The 16,304-nt window shown below is 35.7% G+C and overlaps 1 protein-coding gene and 1 long non-coding RNA gene across 3 annotated transcripts in view; both read left to right on the top strand.

The window, feature by feature from the left end:
- LOC129751079 (glycerol-3-phosphate acyltransferase 3) overlaps window positions 1-9,577 on the top strand; it is a 54,724-nt gene extending 45,147 nt beyond the window's left edge. For both annotated transcript variants that reach the window (XM_055746362.1, XM_055746361.1), the window contains exon 7: window positions 7,965-9,577. In XM_055746362.1, the coding sequence (XP_055602337.1) occupies window positions 7,965-8,262 (298 nt within the window). In that variant the 3' untranslated portion in view covers window positions 8,263-9,577. The remainder of the gene's footprint in view (window positions 1-7,964) is intronic.
- A 4,596-nt stretch (window positions 9,578-14,173) lies between these two features.
- On the top strand, window positions 14,174-15,077 carry LOC129751086 (uncharacterized). The gene is made up of 3 exons (XR_008738595.1): window positions 14,174-14,405; window positions 14,469-14,770; window positions 15,006-15,077. It is a non-coding gene; the product is annotated as an uncharacterized LOC129751086 (long non-coding RNA).
- The last annotated feature ends 1,227 nt before the right edge of the window (window positions 15,078-16,304 follow it).

Raw genomic sequence — 16,304 nt, 5'->3', positions numbered from 1 at the left:
TAGCGCAACGAGTTTCAATTTTGTATGAAAATCTGTATAACGATTATTTTCATTCAAATATCATCAGAGACTGAAAGTCCAAAAAAATATAAATTTCAATGATAAATGTTCCTTGGTTCTTATACTACACTTCATGTGAACAAACCACGAAAGCTTGTTAACTGCTTGATAAAAAGAATAGGAGGTATACCGAGGTAAGTGGGGACGGTAATTCGTATAATCAGCAGTGGATCAATTTTGATAAATTTGCGTTCAATGTGAAGAAAAACATGTTGTTTAAAAATGCTGGAGAGATGAGCTTGATAGATGCCAAGATGCCAAGTTATCACGTAAATTGTTCTAGTGTCTACAGTGTCCATTTCCCGGCCATTTTAGCGTTCCCGGGAATCGGGAAATCTGACGATCCTTTTCCCGAGAGTTCCCGAGATCCCGGGAAAAATTGAAAATAAAGATTTTAATACTCTACTGCTTACGAAAACTTCTCTGCATATATATATATATATTTTTTTTTTAATTTTATGGTACCAATACACATTGCAAAACATTTAAAACTGTTTTAATGCCTCAAAAATTCAATTAGCAGTTATAAAAATCGAGACCCAAAATAAAAGTTGAATTATCATTTTCATTGCTCAATCTGATCCATTTTTTCAATGAAGATTGTGTATGTTTTTAAAAACTTTGCACTTTTTATTGACTTCTGGAATTCCTGAATTTTGTTTTATTCCCGGGAATTCCAGGCTACCCGGGACACCCTTGGTGTCTTCATTCACCCCGCTTTATTGGGTAAGTGGGGACGGTAGATTTTACCTTTGGTTTTCAGGAAACTTCCAACTAACTTGTGTTTTCTTGGTTGAAAATAGAGACGTACCGAATAGTGGTATTCGGCGAACGGCCGAATACCGAATATTGACCTTTTCAACTATTCGGCCGAATATTCGATCGAATATTCTGTTTAGTTTTCCATAGAAATACAAAATTTATGATTTCATTTTTCTTCTATTTCTTCCTTCTTAATGTCCCTCTTGTTTTAAAGTCGATTATTTTCAATCAGATAACATAACATCTTCTTTAAGTAGAGGTCGCTTTGATTTTAAAAATGTCACCATTAGCTAAAAGTAGATGTCCTTTCATGACTTATCGCTTCTAGGACATTTATTATCAAAGTGATTGGGTTCCTGTGAAATCTTAGACAAAACAAATGCTAAGCTTTTTGAAACTGCTTATTAGATATCGAATTAGATTTATGTCAAATTTCATCAGGTGTCTCCCAAAAATTTGTCAAAAAGAACTATGATCTTTAATCTCAAGTATACAATACTTTTTACTTTTACCAGACGTATACCCACGGCCAGGTGTGGACCATTTTTTTTTTTTTTTTTTTTGAAAACTTGGAATTTACTTGTAATTTAAACTTTTCATTAAATCACAGCAGCAGTGTTTAATTCGTATTTAAAGATTTAACAAAAATTATGTTTATTTGAAATTGACTAAAAAACGTTTTGTTACGCAAAATCTTAACATTTGCATAAAGAAATGTGAGTTTTAATTGATTTAGCAAATAATCTGTATAAACTCTTATAAAATCCTTAAAGATTTAAAAATATCTGGCTATCCCGGTCAGATTACATTTTCTCGAATTCATTCATGGACAAGTTTTTTTTTATTAGTTGATCACCCAGGTGGTAAATCCTTTTTACGGATTGCATTCCAAGGCACGGCGAGCCACCGCGTCCCCCCAGTTTGCTACTCTGGGTCCATGGGTTCAATTGGACGACTCATGATACTAAGTACCCCTACGCCATAAAGTCCACCTGGGGCCTCTGGCCATATTTCCCATCCGGACCTGCAACGAAGGCTATACCCGTGATGGGAAGACCATACTCGCGCAAAGCGCTCCACGGCAAATACTCGTTTATACGTACTACAGCAACAATCGTCATCCATTCTTTGACACGATTCACGACTCACGGGTTGGCAGCCCGTTCGCCGCTACTCGTGACTCGAGTTCCACATTCGGTCTCTTGCCTCAATTCGAGACGTCTTGACCCGTCTCTCCTCGTGACTCGAGACCTTCTCACGCTCATCCTCTTAACAGAATTCGAGGCGACTCTACCCACCTCTCCTCGTGTCTTGAGGGTCCTCACTCAAATCGTCTCTTGACCCAATTCGAGACGAGAACAACATCCTACTATTTCTCCGTCTCGACCCTTCGAGACTCACCTGAGGCCCATCCACTGGGCGCCACATGTTACGGCACAAGGCCCCTCTGTCTGTCGTGAGTCGATCGTATCCGCGAATCGGGGCCAGGAACCTCCCCAAAAGGCAGATCGATCAAAACCCGCTCAAACATTTGGTCGTCCCGCATATCGGGGTCGCGACTACCCGATACACGTTCCGACCCTCCCTCTTGCAACTGAGCACTGGTACCAAGGTGCCCAGTCGCACCACGTTTTTGCCACACTCGGCACGCAGCTCGTCGGCAGGCTGGCTGCACCAAGTGTGACGTGTAGTTCTATCGGCCGTACGCCTACAGGTGACAAGTCTGTAGACACGTTTCCACTCTGCACCACGAGGAGGTGGAGCTACTTCGCAGAGCAATGGGCAAGTCTAAATATATCAAGAAAATTTCAAATAACGATAATGAAAATATTAAGCTACCTACAGTGAAAGATATACGGATATATCTAGGATAATTTACTGAAACCATAAGATTTTGATGAGTTTGGAGCTTATTGAAGGTTACTTTTACGTATTTAATAATTTATCCAACATCAGTTGACAGTTTTGAAAATTCGGTTATTGAAGAAATTAAAAAAAAATATATTCGGCCTATTCTGCCTATTCGACCAAATACTTAGCTCAACTATTCGGTGAGCCGAATTAGCAGTTTTTTGGTGGTATTCGGCGCCGAATATTCGGTACATATCTAGTTGAAAACGTTACTTTATTGCTCGAACAGTAATAAATTTTGAAAAAAAAGTGCACGGTACCTGCTAAAAAGTAAGGCTTCATTAAATGATTAAACTTCTATACACCATTTTAAAAAAAAAAGAAATTGTGAGCTTCATTGACCGACCGAAATTTTTAATGTAAAATCAAGCACTGAACCCGAAAATGTCGTCCATAAAAATCTCAATTGAACAATTATTGAGTTATGCTCCTAATATGAAATTATAGAAAAATTTAAAAAAAAATACTTGTAGGTACTTAGATTCAAATTTCTCGGACAGCATAACATTAATTTGAAATTTATTTTTTGCATATCAAAGAATAGATTTGCTATCGATCATCTGAACTTTATTTTTGCGTATGATCAACAATATTGCTCATATTAGTGAATTTATGATAGAAAAATAGATAAAAAAAATGCATTGATTTAGAGAAAGTTTTGTTTTTACGACAGTTTTAGATTCGATGGTAACTTACTTTCTTACTTACTTAATGTTCCCGCGCCGATCCTCCGCTGCATAGGGCCGTGGTAAAAGACCTCCACGATCCGGAGCCAGCGTCTTCACTTGGTCCCAGTCAAGAATATCGTCGATAGTGCGTATTTCGGCGGCTAGGCTTGGCCGCCACGAGTTTCTGGGTCTGCCTCTTCTTCGATGTCATTCTGAATTCCAGTCAAGCGCATCTGCAAATCTCGTTCTCATCTTTTCGCAGCGTTTGCCCAATCCATCTCCACTTACGTTCCCGAGTCTCGATTTCTAGCGCCCTTTGATGACACCGGCGATGTAATTCCTCATTTGAGATCCAGTTGCCAGGCCAGCAAGCACGGATGATATTTCGCAGGCAGCGGTTTACAAATACACTTTCTCAACCTGTTGCCCAGCTACCATGAAACTGGAAGGATTTCCATGTGTTGATCTCCATCGACTTGGTCTTTTCGACATTAACTTTGAGACCTGCTGCCTTGGAGGTTGTGTTTGGGCGAGCAAACCAATATCGTCAACCATGTCAAATGCTCCATCGATGAAGAATTCCACGGCAATCCTCGGTTTGATGCACGGTTTGATCCACTAAATTAAGTAATTGAATATAATGGGGAAAACTACGCAGTTTTTAATCAAGGACGTCACTAACTGATTCACTCGAGGGTACTTCCATGCGCTTGAAATGAATAGTTGAACTTGAATTAGGACTATGCAATAGACTGCCCCAAATTTGTATGGGAAATTCAAAACCAGTAAAAAGTTATGTGTTGCAGCGTACAATTGATCCTAGACCTAGTGCAAGATTTCATGCTAAATTTGGGCCAAGATCGGATCACGGGAAGGGTTCGCTCAACGAGCCTAAAGTTTGTATGGGATTTTGAGACATATTGTTCGGAAGAAACATGAAAAACTAGTTTTTCATAGGTTTCCTTTGGCTGATTTCTTTTGAAAATGGGTTTTCTTAAAGCCCAAATTATGACAAATATTTTATCCGAAGACTGCAAATCGATTCGAGTGAGTATAAAAAAGTTGATAGACTTCTAAAATTGGCTAACTTTTTTAAGGGTGGTATTCATCATTGTTAATGAGTCGGGACGTTCGAATATTTCGACGCAACATTAACCGTGATGAATACCACCCTTAAAAAAGTTAGCCCATTCTTGAAGTCTAATAACTTTTTTATTTTAACTCGAATCGATTTGCAGTCTTCGGATAAAATATTTTTCATAATTTGAGCTTTATGAAACTTCGTTTTCAAAAGAAATCGACCTAAGGAAACCAAAGTTATCCATGAAAAACTGGTTTTTCATGTTTCTCCCGAACAAAATTTCTCAAAATCCCATACAAACTTCAGGTTTGTTAAGCGACACCTTTCCGTTATCCGATTAGGCCCAAATTTGGCATGAGATCTTCCACTAGGCCTAGGATCAATTTTAGCCTGCAGCACATAACTTTTTCAAAAGTCGGGTCATTTGGGGCACTCTACTATGCAAACATAAAGAAAAGTCTCTAAGTTATACAAGTTTCGCAATAATTTTCTCGCAGTTTGTTACGTTATTGAAGTATCTATCCCAGACTCCGAAGAATGAATTCAATAAAAATAAATTCTTAGTTTTATGAAGAGATTAACCACCGTAATTTTTGTTTGTTACTTTGATTTATCGGCCTAGCGGTGAAAAGTGATGTCCTTTTTAGTAGGGACATCTAAAGATTATGAATTTTTTTTTTTTTTATATAGATGGATAGAAGGTTAGAAGAAATGAAAGATGGTGAAAATGAGCGGGTAGAATTTGTCTAGAAGCATTACCATCACATACCAAATTTTTGTTCCTCACGAGCCTACTACTATGAAGTGGTAGATACAGATAGAGTTGCATCTACCACCACACATTAGTAGGCTTAGCGTGGTCCGCCCCACAAGCGAGAACTTGTAGTGCGGACGAACAAAAAGATGGTATGTGATCGCTCAGATAAGCTCCCTTTAACTCAGAAACGCATCTATCGATGTTTAAGTCTTCTCAGTTTGTTATCTTCGCATTCGTTACATGCGGGGTTTGCATGCGAAACGGTACGGTCGATAGTCTGATAGTGACCAACCACCGATGCTATGATGTCGTGTTTTTTTATTTCTTTTTGGCCAAAGTTATTTAATTTTATGAAGAGATTAACCACCGTAATTTTTGTTTGTTACTTTGATTTATCGGCCTAGCGGTGAAAAGTGATGTCCTTTTTAGTAGGGACATCTAAAGATTATGAATTTTTTTTTTTTATATAGATGGATAGAAGGTTAGAAGAAATGAAAGATGGTGAAAATGAGCGGGTAGAATTTGTCTAGAAGCATTACCATCACATACCAAATTTTTGTTCCTCACGAGCCTACTACTATGAAGTGGTAGATACAGATAGAGTTGCATCTACCACCACACATTAGTAGGCTTAGCGTGGTCCGCCCCACAAGCGAGAACTTGTAGTGCGGACGAACAAAAAGATGGTATGTGATCGCTCAGATAAGCTCCCTTTAACTCAGAAACGCATCTATCGATGTTTAAGTCTTCTCAGTTTGTTATCTTCGCATTCGTTACATGCGGGGTTTGCATGCGAAACGGTACGGTCGATAGTCTGATAGTGACCAACCACCGATGCTATGGTCGTGTTTTTTTATTTCTTTTTGGCCAAAGTTATTTAATTTTATGAAGAGATTAACCACCGTAATTTTTGTTTGTTACTTTGATTTATCGGCCTAGCGATGAAAAGTGATGTCCTTTTTAGTAGGGACATCTAAAGATTATGATTTTTTTTTTTTTTTATATAGATGGATAGAAGGTTAGAAGAAATTTCACCATCTTTCATTTCTTCTAACCTTCTATCCATCTATATAAAAAAAAAAAATTCATAATCTTTAGATGTCCCTACTAAAAAGGACATCACTTTTCACCGCTAGGCCGATAAATCAAAGTAACAAACAAAAATTACGGTGGTTAATCTCTTCATAAAATTAAATAACTTTGGCCAAAAAGAAATAAAAAAACACGACATCATAGCATCGGTGGTTGGTCACTATCAGACTATCGACCGTACCGTTTCGCATGCAAACCCCGCATGTAACGAATGCGAAGATAACAAACTGAGAAGACTTAAACATCGATAGATGCGTTTCTGAGTTAAAGGGAGCTTATCTGAGCGATCACATACCATCTTTTTGTTCGTCCGCACTACAAGTTCTCGCTTGTGGGGCGGACCACGCTAAGCCTACTAATGTGTGGTGGTAGATGCAACTCTATCTGTATCTACCACTTCATAGTAGTAGGCTCGTGAGGAACAAAAATTTGGTATGTGATGGTAATGCTTCTAGACAAATTCTACCCGCTCATTTTCACCATCTTTCATTTCTTCTAACCTTCTATCCATCTATATAAAAAAAAAATTCATAATCTTTAGATGTCCCTACTAAAAAGGACATCACTTTTCACCGCTAGGCCGATAAATCAAAGTAACAAATAAAAATTACGGTGGTTAATCTCTTCATAAAATTAAATAACTTTGGCCAAAAAGAAATAAAAAAACACGACATCATAGCATCGGTGGTTGGTCACTATCAGACTATCGACCGTACCGTTTCGCATGCAAACCCCGCATGTAACGAATGCGAAGATAACAAACTGAGAAGACTTAAACATCGATAGATGCGTTTCTGAGTTAAAGGGAGCTTATCTGAGCGATCACATACCATCTTTTTGTTCGTCCGCACTACAAGTTCTCGCTTGTGGGGCGGACCACGCTAAGCCTACTAATGTGTGGTGGTAGATGCAACTCTATCTGTATCTACCACTTCATAGTAGTAGGCTCGTGAGGAACAAAAATTTGGTATGTGATGGTAATGCTTCTAGACAAATTCTACCCGCTCATTTTCACCATCTTTCATTTCTTCTAACCTTCTATCCATCTATATAAAAAAAAAAATTCATAATCTTTAGATGTCCCTACTAAAAAGGACATCACTTTTCACCGCTAGGCCGATAAATCAAAGTAACAATAAATTCTTAGCTTCGCTTTACTGCAAACTACCAATTCTGCCAGAGGACCTTCCGGAAAGAGAATTTGTTGGATCGATTTTCGATAGCCTGACAGGATAATAAAAATAAAATATTTATTAGAAACAATGATTTTGAAGCACGCGGAAAATTTTCAAAGCCTACTTCGGTTCTCATTGATTGAATTTTGCAATGTTTGCACACATTAATAATAATTTCCAACACATTAACTGATATCAATTTCTTCTTTTTCCAGGATTTATTTAAGATCTTAATTGGTCTACGAATGATTATTTAACATGATGTATACCAATTTAAATTTTCAATAAATCCTGGTCTTCAAAATAGCTTAAATAAGCGATTAAAAAAGTAAATATTTTTAGGTGTTCCATGTCGAGCTTGTTTCGTAAATGTTTCGCATTGAACCCTCCGATCACCACCCTCGGCTGTGATGTAACTTTTTTGTGCTGAAAGTAAGTTTTATTCAATCACTTTTCAGGTATGACGCACGTTTTGGTGATGCATTCTGGAACAGCTCGCGCTATTCCATGATGCAGTATCTGTACATGATGATGACTTCGTGGGCGATCGTCTGCGACGTCTGGTACCTGCCTCCGATGACACGCGGCGAAAACGAGTCTGCGATCGATTTCGCCAACCGGGTTAAGAGTGTCATTGCCAAACAAGGCGGCCTGGTCGATCTCGTCTGGGATGGTCAGCTCAAGCGCATGAAGCCAAAGAAGGAATGGAAGGAAAAACAGCAGGAAGAGTTCACCAAGAGACTCAAAGGCGAATGAAGATTGTTGCTGCAGGAAACCAAGTGCGATGAAGACATTGGTCAATCCAGCCTTGCGAGTATTTATAATTCCTAATATCGTACTGCATGATTGAAGAGAAGTAAAAAAAAAGAGAAGTATGTCCAGCTGCGTTTAAATTTAAGAGCATCAATGTCGAAGTACCCATGCAACAATATTTTATGACGTCTAGTCTACGAGAAAAAGACAGAAATAGTTATTCTATCGTGAACACAAATAGCCAAAATTGCATTCAAATCCTGCTTCGGATTGGTGTGAAACAATTTATTGAAAGTGAGAGTACTGATATTTATTAATTTATGCGATGCGATAGCAAATTGTAAATAATACCACACACAAAACACAATCCGTAAAATAGTTTACAGTGATTCAGTTGCTCAGTTTTTTTTTCTCTAAGCTGTTGTATTTGTCTAGTTGTGATATAGTATCTTTTCAAACTATAATAAGATAAGTTTTCTTTCAATACACTGCATGGGATGATCCTTCTCCTTATTTATCGCACTCAGTTTTTTCTTCATAAAATGTAAATAAAAATGGTAACTCCTCTTAAAAAACTTTTTGAAAGTTATCAATTTTCTTCCCTAAGTTCGGAAAAACAATAACGTAGTGACCAAATTGTACAGCATAATACCTAAAGTAGCAAAGCTCTACTGAAAAAGACTGAAAATCCTGTAATTTAGTTTACACAACTAATAAGGCAACGGTAATGGACGTCGAGGTAATGGATGAAATACAACTGTTTTAAAGGCAAAATGTTATCAATCAGGAAGCAGAATTAAAGAGAGCAAAATCAGTTTCAAAGGCAACTACAAACAAAAACTGTCAATTTCAACAGCAACCAAAAAATAACAGCCCGGACGACAATCACACCAAAAAAACAATGTGCATTATTGAAATACTGTTTATTCGAGATGTTGCTCGAAAAACTACTATTACTGATTTGTTTCAAGATACATACATAACTTGATTATCATGTGTCCTAATCTTTGAAATGACGCACAAATCCACCGGTTTTCCTGCCGATAAGTGTCTGCTCCAGTGCTAGCAATCAAAACCGAATCGAACATCTCTCTTTCTCTGCCAGCCAAATCATACCTTTGCTAATATGCATGAAAGTCTCGTGGTTCCTTTCAGGTGAAACAGGTTTTATGAAACCATCAAGGGAAAATTCCCTAAACTGTAAATGGTGCAGAATACCTTTAATTTTTGAAAATTAAGTGTTTGTGGAGATTTTCAGCTAAGAAAGATTTTAAAATTGAATCATACGTCGAAATAAAGTTGTACTTGCAACACCTTACATTTGTTATAAATAGTGTTTCCATTGAATGTTGATGCCATGTCCCTTTTGTAATTGCTTTTCAGATTTTGTCTCACCGTGGTAAAACGATGGCACGCGAGATGATCGAATATTTAACCGTTTGAGTGATGACACATCTTTTTTGACGATCAATGGTAAGTTTTTTCACAGATTAAAGAAATCGGTAGAATCATCGGACTTCATTGTGCGCTTGACGAGTTCGGTTCACTTGTTTCTGCCTTCCGTTGTGTGGGTGTTGATTATACAGGATGAAAGTTTACCAGAGCGTGAAACATGAAATCTGGGGTGAAATTATGAATCCTTTTCGATTCGAGTTACCCGTTTCGAGTTGAACTCGAATCGAATTAGAATCAGTATTACGAATCTCGCTCGAGTTCTCAATTTTAACGTATTAGATTTCGAGTAAATCGGGTAGTAGATCATCTCGAAACGTTTCATTCGAATCGAGATCGGTAATGTCAAAGTTGGTCGAATCGAACGAAACTCGATTGTTTCGAGTTCCATAATCCCGCCCCTGGTTTCAAATATATCAACGGGATATACATATAATCAAATAGTTTTTAAAAGAAATTGGTAGAAACACATCTCCGCGCATCAACCATATAAACATGTTCAATCGGGCGCGAATCTATCAAAGCAAGCGCTGAGGAGCGTCTGCAAAACTGAAGCGGAGTTGGTGCTATTTATTTTGCGATTTGAGCTGCGGTTTTTGTGAAATTTCCGATTGTCTGTGTGATAGAAATAGCTTAAAATGCATTTGGATGGAAAATATCTCCCCGCTAGCGGTTCCAATATTTTGCGCCCGAGTTGACCGCCGTATTTTATTTAATTTTACGACGGGCAGCTTTTTTAAATTGCAGAAATGAAGCCAGGCCTGTTTATTAGTCAGTTAGATGAACTATTTTTAAAAAAATTGTTGTCACTTCCCCAATCAAAATTTTGGATTTGCGCTTGATAAAATCTCTAATATTCTCTACTTTCATGGAATCAATCATCTTCAATTCATGATTAGTGGAAATTAAAATGAACTAGCTGACCTGGTGCCCTTCTATGGAAGAAATTAAGTTCGTTAAAATTGTTTTTAATAATATAAACTTCTTTTTAATAAAATTTCAACATTATTCGAAAGCGAACTATTATTCATGGTATCTGAGCTTCTAGATTGTCTTGAGTTTCAACGTAACTTGAAGGTATAAAAGTTAAAGCAGCCAACCTTTAGGAATGAAATAGGAGGGGTAGGGGAGATGAGGGCATAACGAGCACACAGGGCATAATGAGCACTCCTTTTTTCTACATAAGTACGTATTTTCTTAAACAAATTTTCATAAGGACTTGTTTCGTACTACCCATGGTATTAATTTTTCACCAAAAAATAAATATCCTTTTCATCTTTACAGAAATATTAAATAATAACCAGCTACACATTTAAATTGCATATTTCCCCCTCGGGATAATGACTCTCTGAACCACAGGGTAATGGCTGAATTCATTCGAAGTTCGTATGGGAACCCTCCCGAATCTTGGGACAGTTGATTTCTCCTGAAATCCGGGACATAATATTCACGAATGCACAGACACTCTAACAATTGTCCTGTATCACGAGACAGGCCCGTGCGAAGGACCCGTCCATGGGGGGGGTTTTCGAAATTCCAATTTAGCCAAAAATAATAACAATGCCAAAAATAATAACAATACCCAAAATACACAAGAAATAAGTAAATTGATTTCTAAACCATTTTCTACTTATAATCATTACACAAACTCGAACAATAATATATTTTACTGGTAAAAATAATCAACATTTTCAAAACGAGTCAGAATGAATGTTTCAAATCAATGATGTTTGCGGTAAGTCATTGATAAATCATTCAAAATGATGTTCCTTATTCTGAACTAGAAATTTGCTTGAAAACAAATTCTAAGCAGTGTAGACTTCAAATTTGAGATCAATATTCCCGAAACACCAGAAAAAGAATGAAAATCAAAATTTCGAATAAACTTCGGACATAAGATTTAATGCCCAAATATAGAATACATAATATATAACACCAGATTTAAAAAAATCTAAATTCTCAAATAAATGTCAGATCAGGTTAAAAATTAACCCTGATTAAAAACTGTTAGAAAAATTATAATGATTGTTTTGTTATATATTATTCATCTTATTTTCATTTCTTTTTTTTCATTTTCAATGGAAGGATTGATTAAAAAATCCGCTGTAGTATCTTGAATTTGTAAAATAAAATTACCACGATTAGAAATACGAATTCTCGATTTGGAAAAACATTTGGTATTTAGGAAAATATTTTAAATAGTTGACAATTGATTTTTGTTTGTTAAAAAGATGAAGATATCATTATTTTAAGACTGTAAGTGATCAAAGTTAAAGAAAACCCCCATTTCTTTTTAAAATTCGCCCAGTTATTTTAATAATAGGCTAAAAAAGTTCTGAAGTTCAAAATAATAACTTTATATATTTATAACACAACATGTTCAATTACAAATTACAGATTGGGAAATGATTGATGAGAAACTGGAAAAATAAAATTAAAAATAATGATTTAAAATAATGAAAATTAGAGAAACTTTTATAAATTTTCTAAGTTTTAAAGTTGAAAACTTCAAGATCTAAATATTTTGTCGCTATCAATTGGAATATTGGGTCCTGAAAAGGACAAAAGGTGGATACTTTTTTTTATTAAAAATTTAATTTAAAAAAACAGAAGATTATGTATTCGGAACATAAAAATTCGGATTTCACTCAAAGACAAGCTTATGAAAAATATTTCAAAAAATTTAAATAGTTTTACTTTAAAATTCGGATTTTTATAAAATAAAAATTGAACTTAATTGATAACTTAAAGGAACAGCACTTTGATGCCGATGATTGAATGATCTGCTTTAAAAATATCTAAAATTCCATTTGGTTTAAAACTTTACCAAACATGGGGAGAAGTATACAGATTGTAAACCGCTATAAATTTTTCGCAGAAATTGTTTTTGTTTTAAAGTTAAAAAAAATGCATAAATTTCTTAAATGATTCTAAAATATTTGCAAAAGTTATTCAAAAAACAAAAGCTGATAGTAAACTTGCATGTTTAGATCCAGGGCACCCAAATTAGTTCAAATTAGCTTTTAAATTCTTTGCACCTCGAAGGATGTTAATTTTGTGGCCTTGTGTAATTTTTCAAAACGTTTTAGAATGTGATGTTGAGCATTTAGAAGAACAAGAAACACAAATATAATAGAGACAGAAATTGGTTTCTTGAAGAATATTTAATTTCAGTGAAAATTTTTGTAAATAAAAATCTTTAGTAATAAAGTAGAGGATACTAGGTTTTAGATTTTAATTTGCTAATTCTGATGACCATCGGGAATTATGATACAGGGCTTCCAACTTGTTAATGTATAATATTAGCATTCAATGAATAATTTTGAAGATAAAATGGTTGGTTTCTAGTTCTGAACCCATTCTAAAGACGAGATAGGGTTTTTGTGTGTCAAGTTTAGAATTTCACTGCAAAAGGTTGATGAATTGCAAATCGAAATTTACAATTAAAAATTAGTTTCCATTCGTGAACGGTATATATGTGTGTTATGTCATAAAATATAATGTCTCAAGCCTAGGATTATTTAAACTTATTTCCGCCGGAAGCGAGAAAAATTTCTTGCTTTCTTGTTAACACTTATTTAAAACCTTTTAGGATCAAGTAACTTCTCTATGACTTCGAAAAATTTTCTTGAAAAAAAATCTTCATGGGGGGGGTTAAACCCCTGAAACCCCCCCCCCCGTTCGCACGGCCTTGTCACGAGAAAACTTCAGCTGTCAAAAGTTTTCCGTCGCATTTTTTTATAGTTCATCCTTTTCTGTCTTATGCATAACGTTTAGTCTAGCGGGCGGTATGAACCAACAGGTCGAGGAATTGGCCGTTAGAGAATTATATACAGATACCGATGGAGCCGCTGCTGACTGCCGGAGATGTTGATTGCCGATGAAACCGCTGCTGACTGCTGGAAATATGCTTCGCAAAATAAGGCCGAGGATCTAACGGATAAGTAAAATCCGGTGGAATCAGCAGCAAGTTATGGTGCTGGGGCAGGTTATTTTTTTTTTTTTTTTTTTTTTTTTTTTTTTTTTTTTTTTTTTTTTTTTTTTTTTTTTTTTTTTTTTTTTTTTTTTTTTTGATCATAAGGATTTTAACACCAGGATGTCATTCATCCCTCCATAAACTTAACATTAAAAGAGAAAGAAAAACAAGAAATAACAAAAAATTAAATAAAATAAAAAATTACAATTTTTCGAATAATTTTGTTGATTTTAAAAACTTCAACATTTTGTTTTCTTCGTCGGGATGGGGCAGGTTAGTATTTTCATCCAATTTATAATCGACTGAAAACTGATATTTCTAGAGTTTGTTTTGATTAGGTCGTATGAACCAATATAAACAAAATTGATGAGTTATTGGCTGCACACGATTGATAAACATGTATTCCATGTTTGCTGAAAACTTGGTTTCATTTTATCAATTAATAACTTTTACAAAATGGTTTGAATTTAGGACGTATAATAGCTTTCTTATTTTCGAGTGCAAACTGGTTTTTTCGTCTTTTTGCATCGCCGGTTTTTGCCGTGCATGCAAAAGGACCCAAAATAAAATTCGTCGAGTTGGTTTTTGCGTCGTTGTGCATCGTCGCGAGAATTGCTCAGACAAGTGATGGAAATCGACGGAAAAGTACCAAGAAAACTTTCTGAAGGAATGTTTTCAGTCCTATCTAACGAAAATGGATAGCTGAATTTGTTGTCGGGTGAGTTTATTCAACTTATTTACTTGACGCTGTTCAAATAGCCATATTCTGTTTGAATTTCAGAGGCAACCTGAGTATTTTAGGATGTATACCTTTCGCATTCCTTGATCGGTCATCGTAATCACAGATAGTGGTTTGAAAATTTCTATAGTGGATCTCTAAACAGGCAATCTATTCAAGCAATAATTCAGGATGCCCTTGGGCGATAACTTTCAAGACCATATTGAATGGATTATGGTTACTTATGTTCCTTTAAGTGATTTCGAAATACCTAGAAAAGTTTCCGGCAATCGTAATCTGTTTTGAGTATCAAATTTACCGAATGGTAAAATGACGTTTGCGCCAAATAATAAATGCAATAAGACGTAAGTACAATTTTACAAATAAACACTAAACTATAACCGATTTCGAGTACACCAGTTTGTTCTTCTACTGTATTAGCTTTGACTTTCAAATTTCCAGATGAATTTAAGCAATATTTACAAACCGAGAATTTAAAATGTGATTCGAAACTTAAACCGCGATTTTCTCAAAACTCGTCAAGTGGCTCATACGACCTAATAAAAAAAAACTCTAGATTTGACTGTTCTTTGTTTGCAGGTAAATCCAACATAAATTACATAACCACCAAGAAAGGCAGCTTGGATTTTTATGTGCTAATTATGACAAAAGAATGTTAAGTATTATTGATTGTGAATAAATTTTAATAATAATAAACAAAAGATTGTGTTATTTTGGTGTAAACATATCTGAAATTCATGTAAATACCGGATGGAAACGATTCCGAACCTACAGGAATACTTCGAAACTCCCTGCAAATTACAGGAGAAAATTGTTTCGAACCTACAGGTGCATGTGACAGTTGTTTTCCTGAGCTGTTTCTCTGAAATCGTCCTGTAATTCTCTTCCTGAAATCGTCCTGTAATTTCAGCTGTTGAAAATACAGGACGAAATCCTCCCGACCACAGGAGAAAAGATTAAGTGTGTAGGTTCTCAAGTGACGAAAATATTATAATTTTTGAGCACCACCAAATAAGCTTTTATGACCTCTAAATCATCTTGAGCTGAAATGTACGCACTGCAACACGATTTACACATTGTTTCTCAATTTTCACCATCATAAAATTTTTGATTTTTCACTTTAATCAATTTTAAAACGCTTTTTTACTTTAATTTGTTCACTAGAGGCGAAAAGAACACTATCAATGAAGGCATAATGAGCATTTTCTGCCGGGGAATCTAGCAGCGAATTCAACTCGATGAAGTCAACTGAATAATAGAGCTACAGCTTGCCTTGTTTCGTCTGTCGATTTGGCCTATTGGTAAGGTGTCGGAGAGGTAATCAGTAGACTCGAGTTCGATTCCTGTTCGAGGGGATTTTTTTTGCACATAGCATTCATGATTGATTTTTTTTATTGTTACATTATACGGCAAACAAAACACCAGAAACATAATGTATGAGCATGTGTTAATTCTTTGAATTCTACAAACAGACCTGGATTATTTTGTTATTGCTTTGTTTGATGAATCTACGCCTCACCGTTTAGTGCAATCATGATCATGAATGATAAATGAAAAAAAAAACACCTCGACCAGAAATCGAACTCGAGCCTACTGATTACCTCTCCGACATCTAACCAATAGGCCAAATCGTCAGAAGATACAAGTCAAGCTATAGCTCTATTACTCAGTTGACTTCATCGAGTCGAATTTGCTGCTAGAATCCCCGGCAGAAAACGCTTATTATGCCTTCATTAATGGTGCTCATACTGCCTCGGGGGGTTTCTCATTATGCCTCTACAGTGACTGGTTTTCAGCTTTCGGCAAAAAATTTTAAAATGCATTTTTAAACGTTTTAATCTACTTTTTCAAGTTTCATCCAATTACCCAATAGACTAT

Source organism: Uranotaenia lowii, chromosome 3, assembly GCF_029784155.1.
Source record: "Uranotaenia lowii strain MFRU-FL chromosome 3, ASM2978415v1, whole genome shotgun sequence".
Lineage (NCBI taxonomy): Eukaryota > Metazoa > Arthropoda > Insecta > Diptera > Culicidae > Uranotaenia > Uranotaenia lowii.
This window is presented reverse-complemented; position numbering and strand designations above follow the sequence as displayed.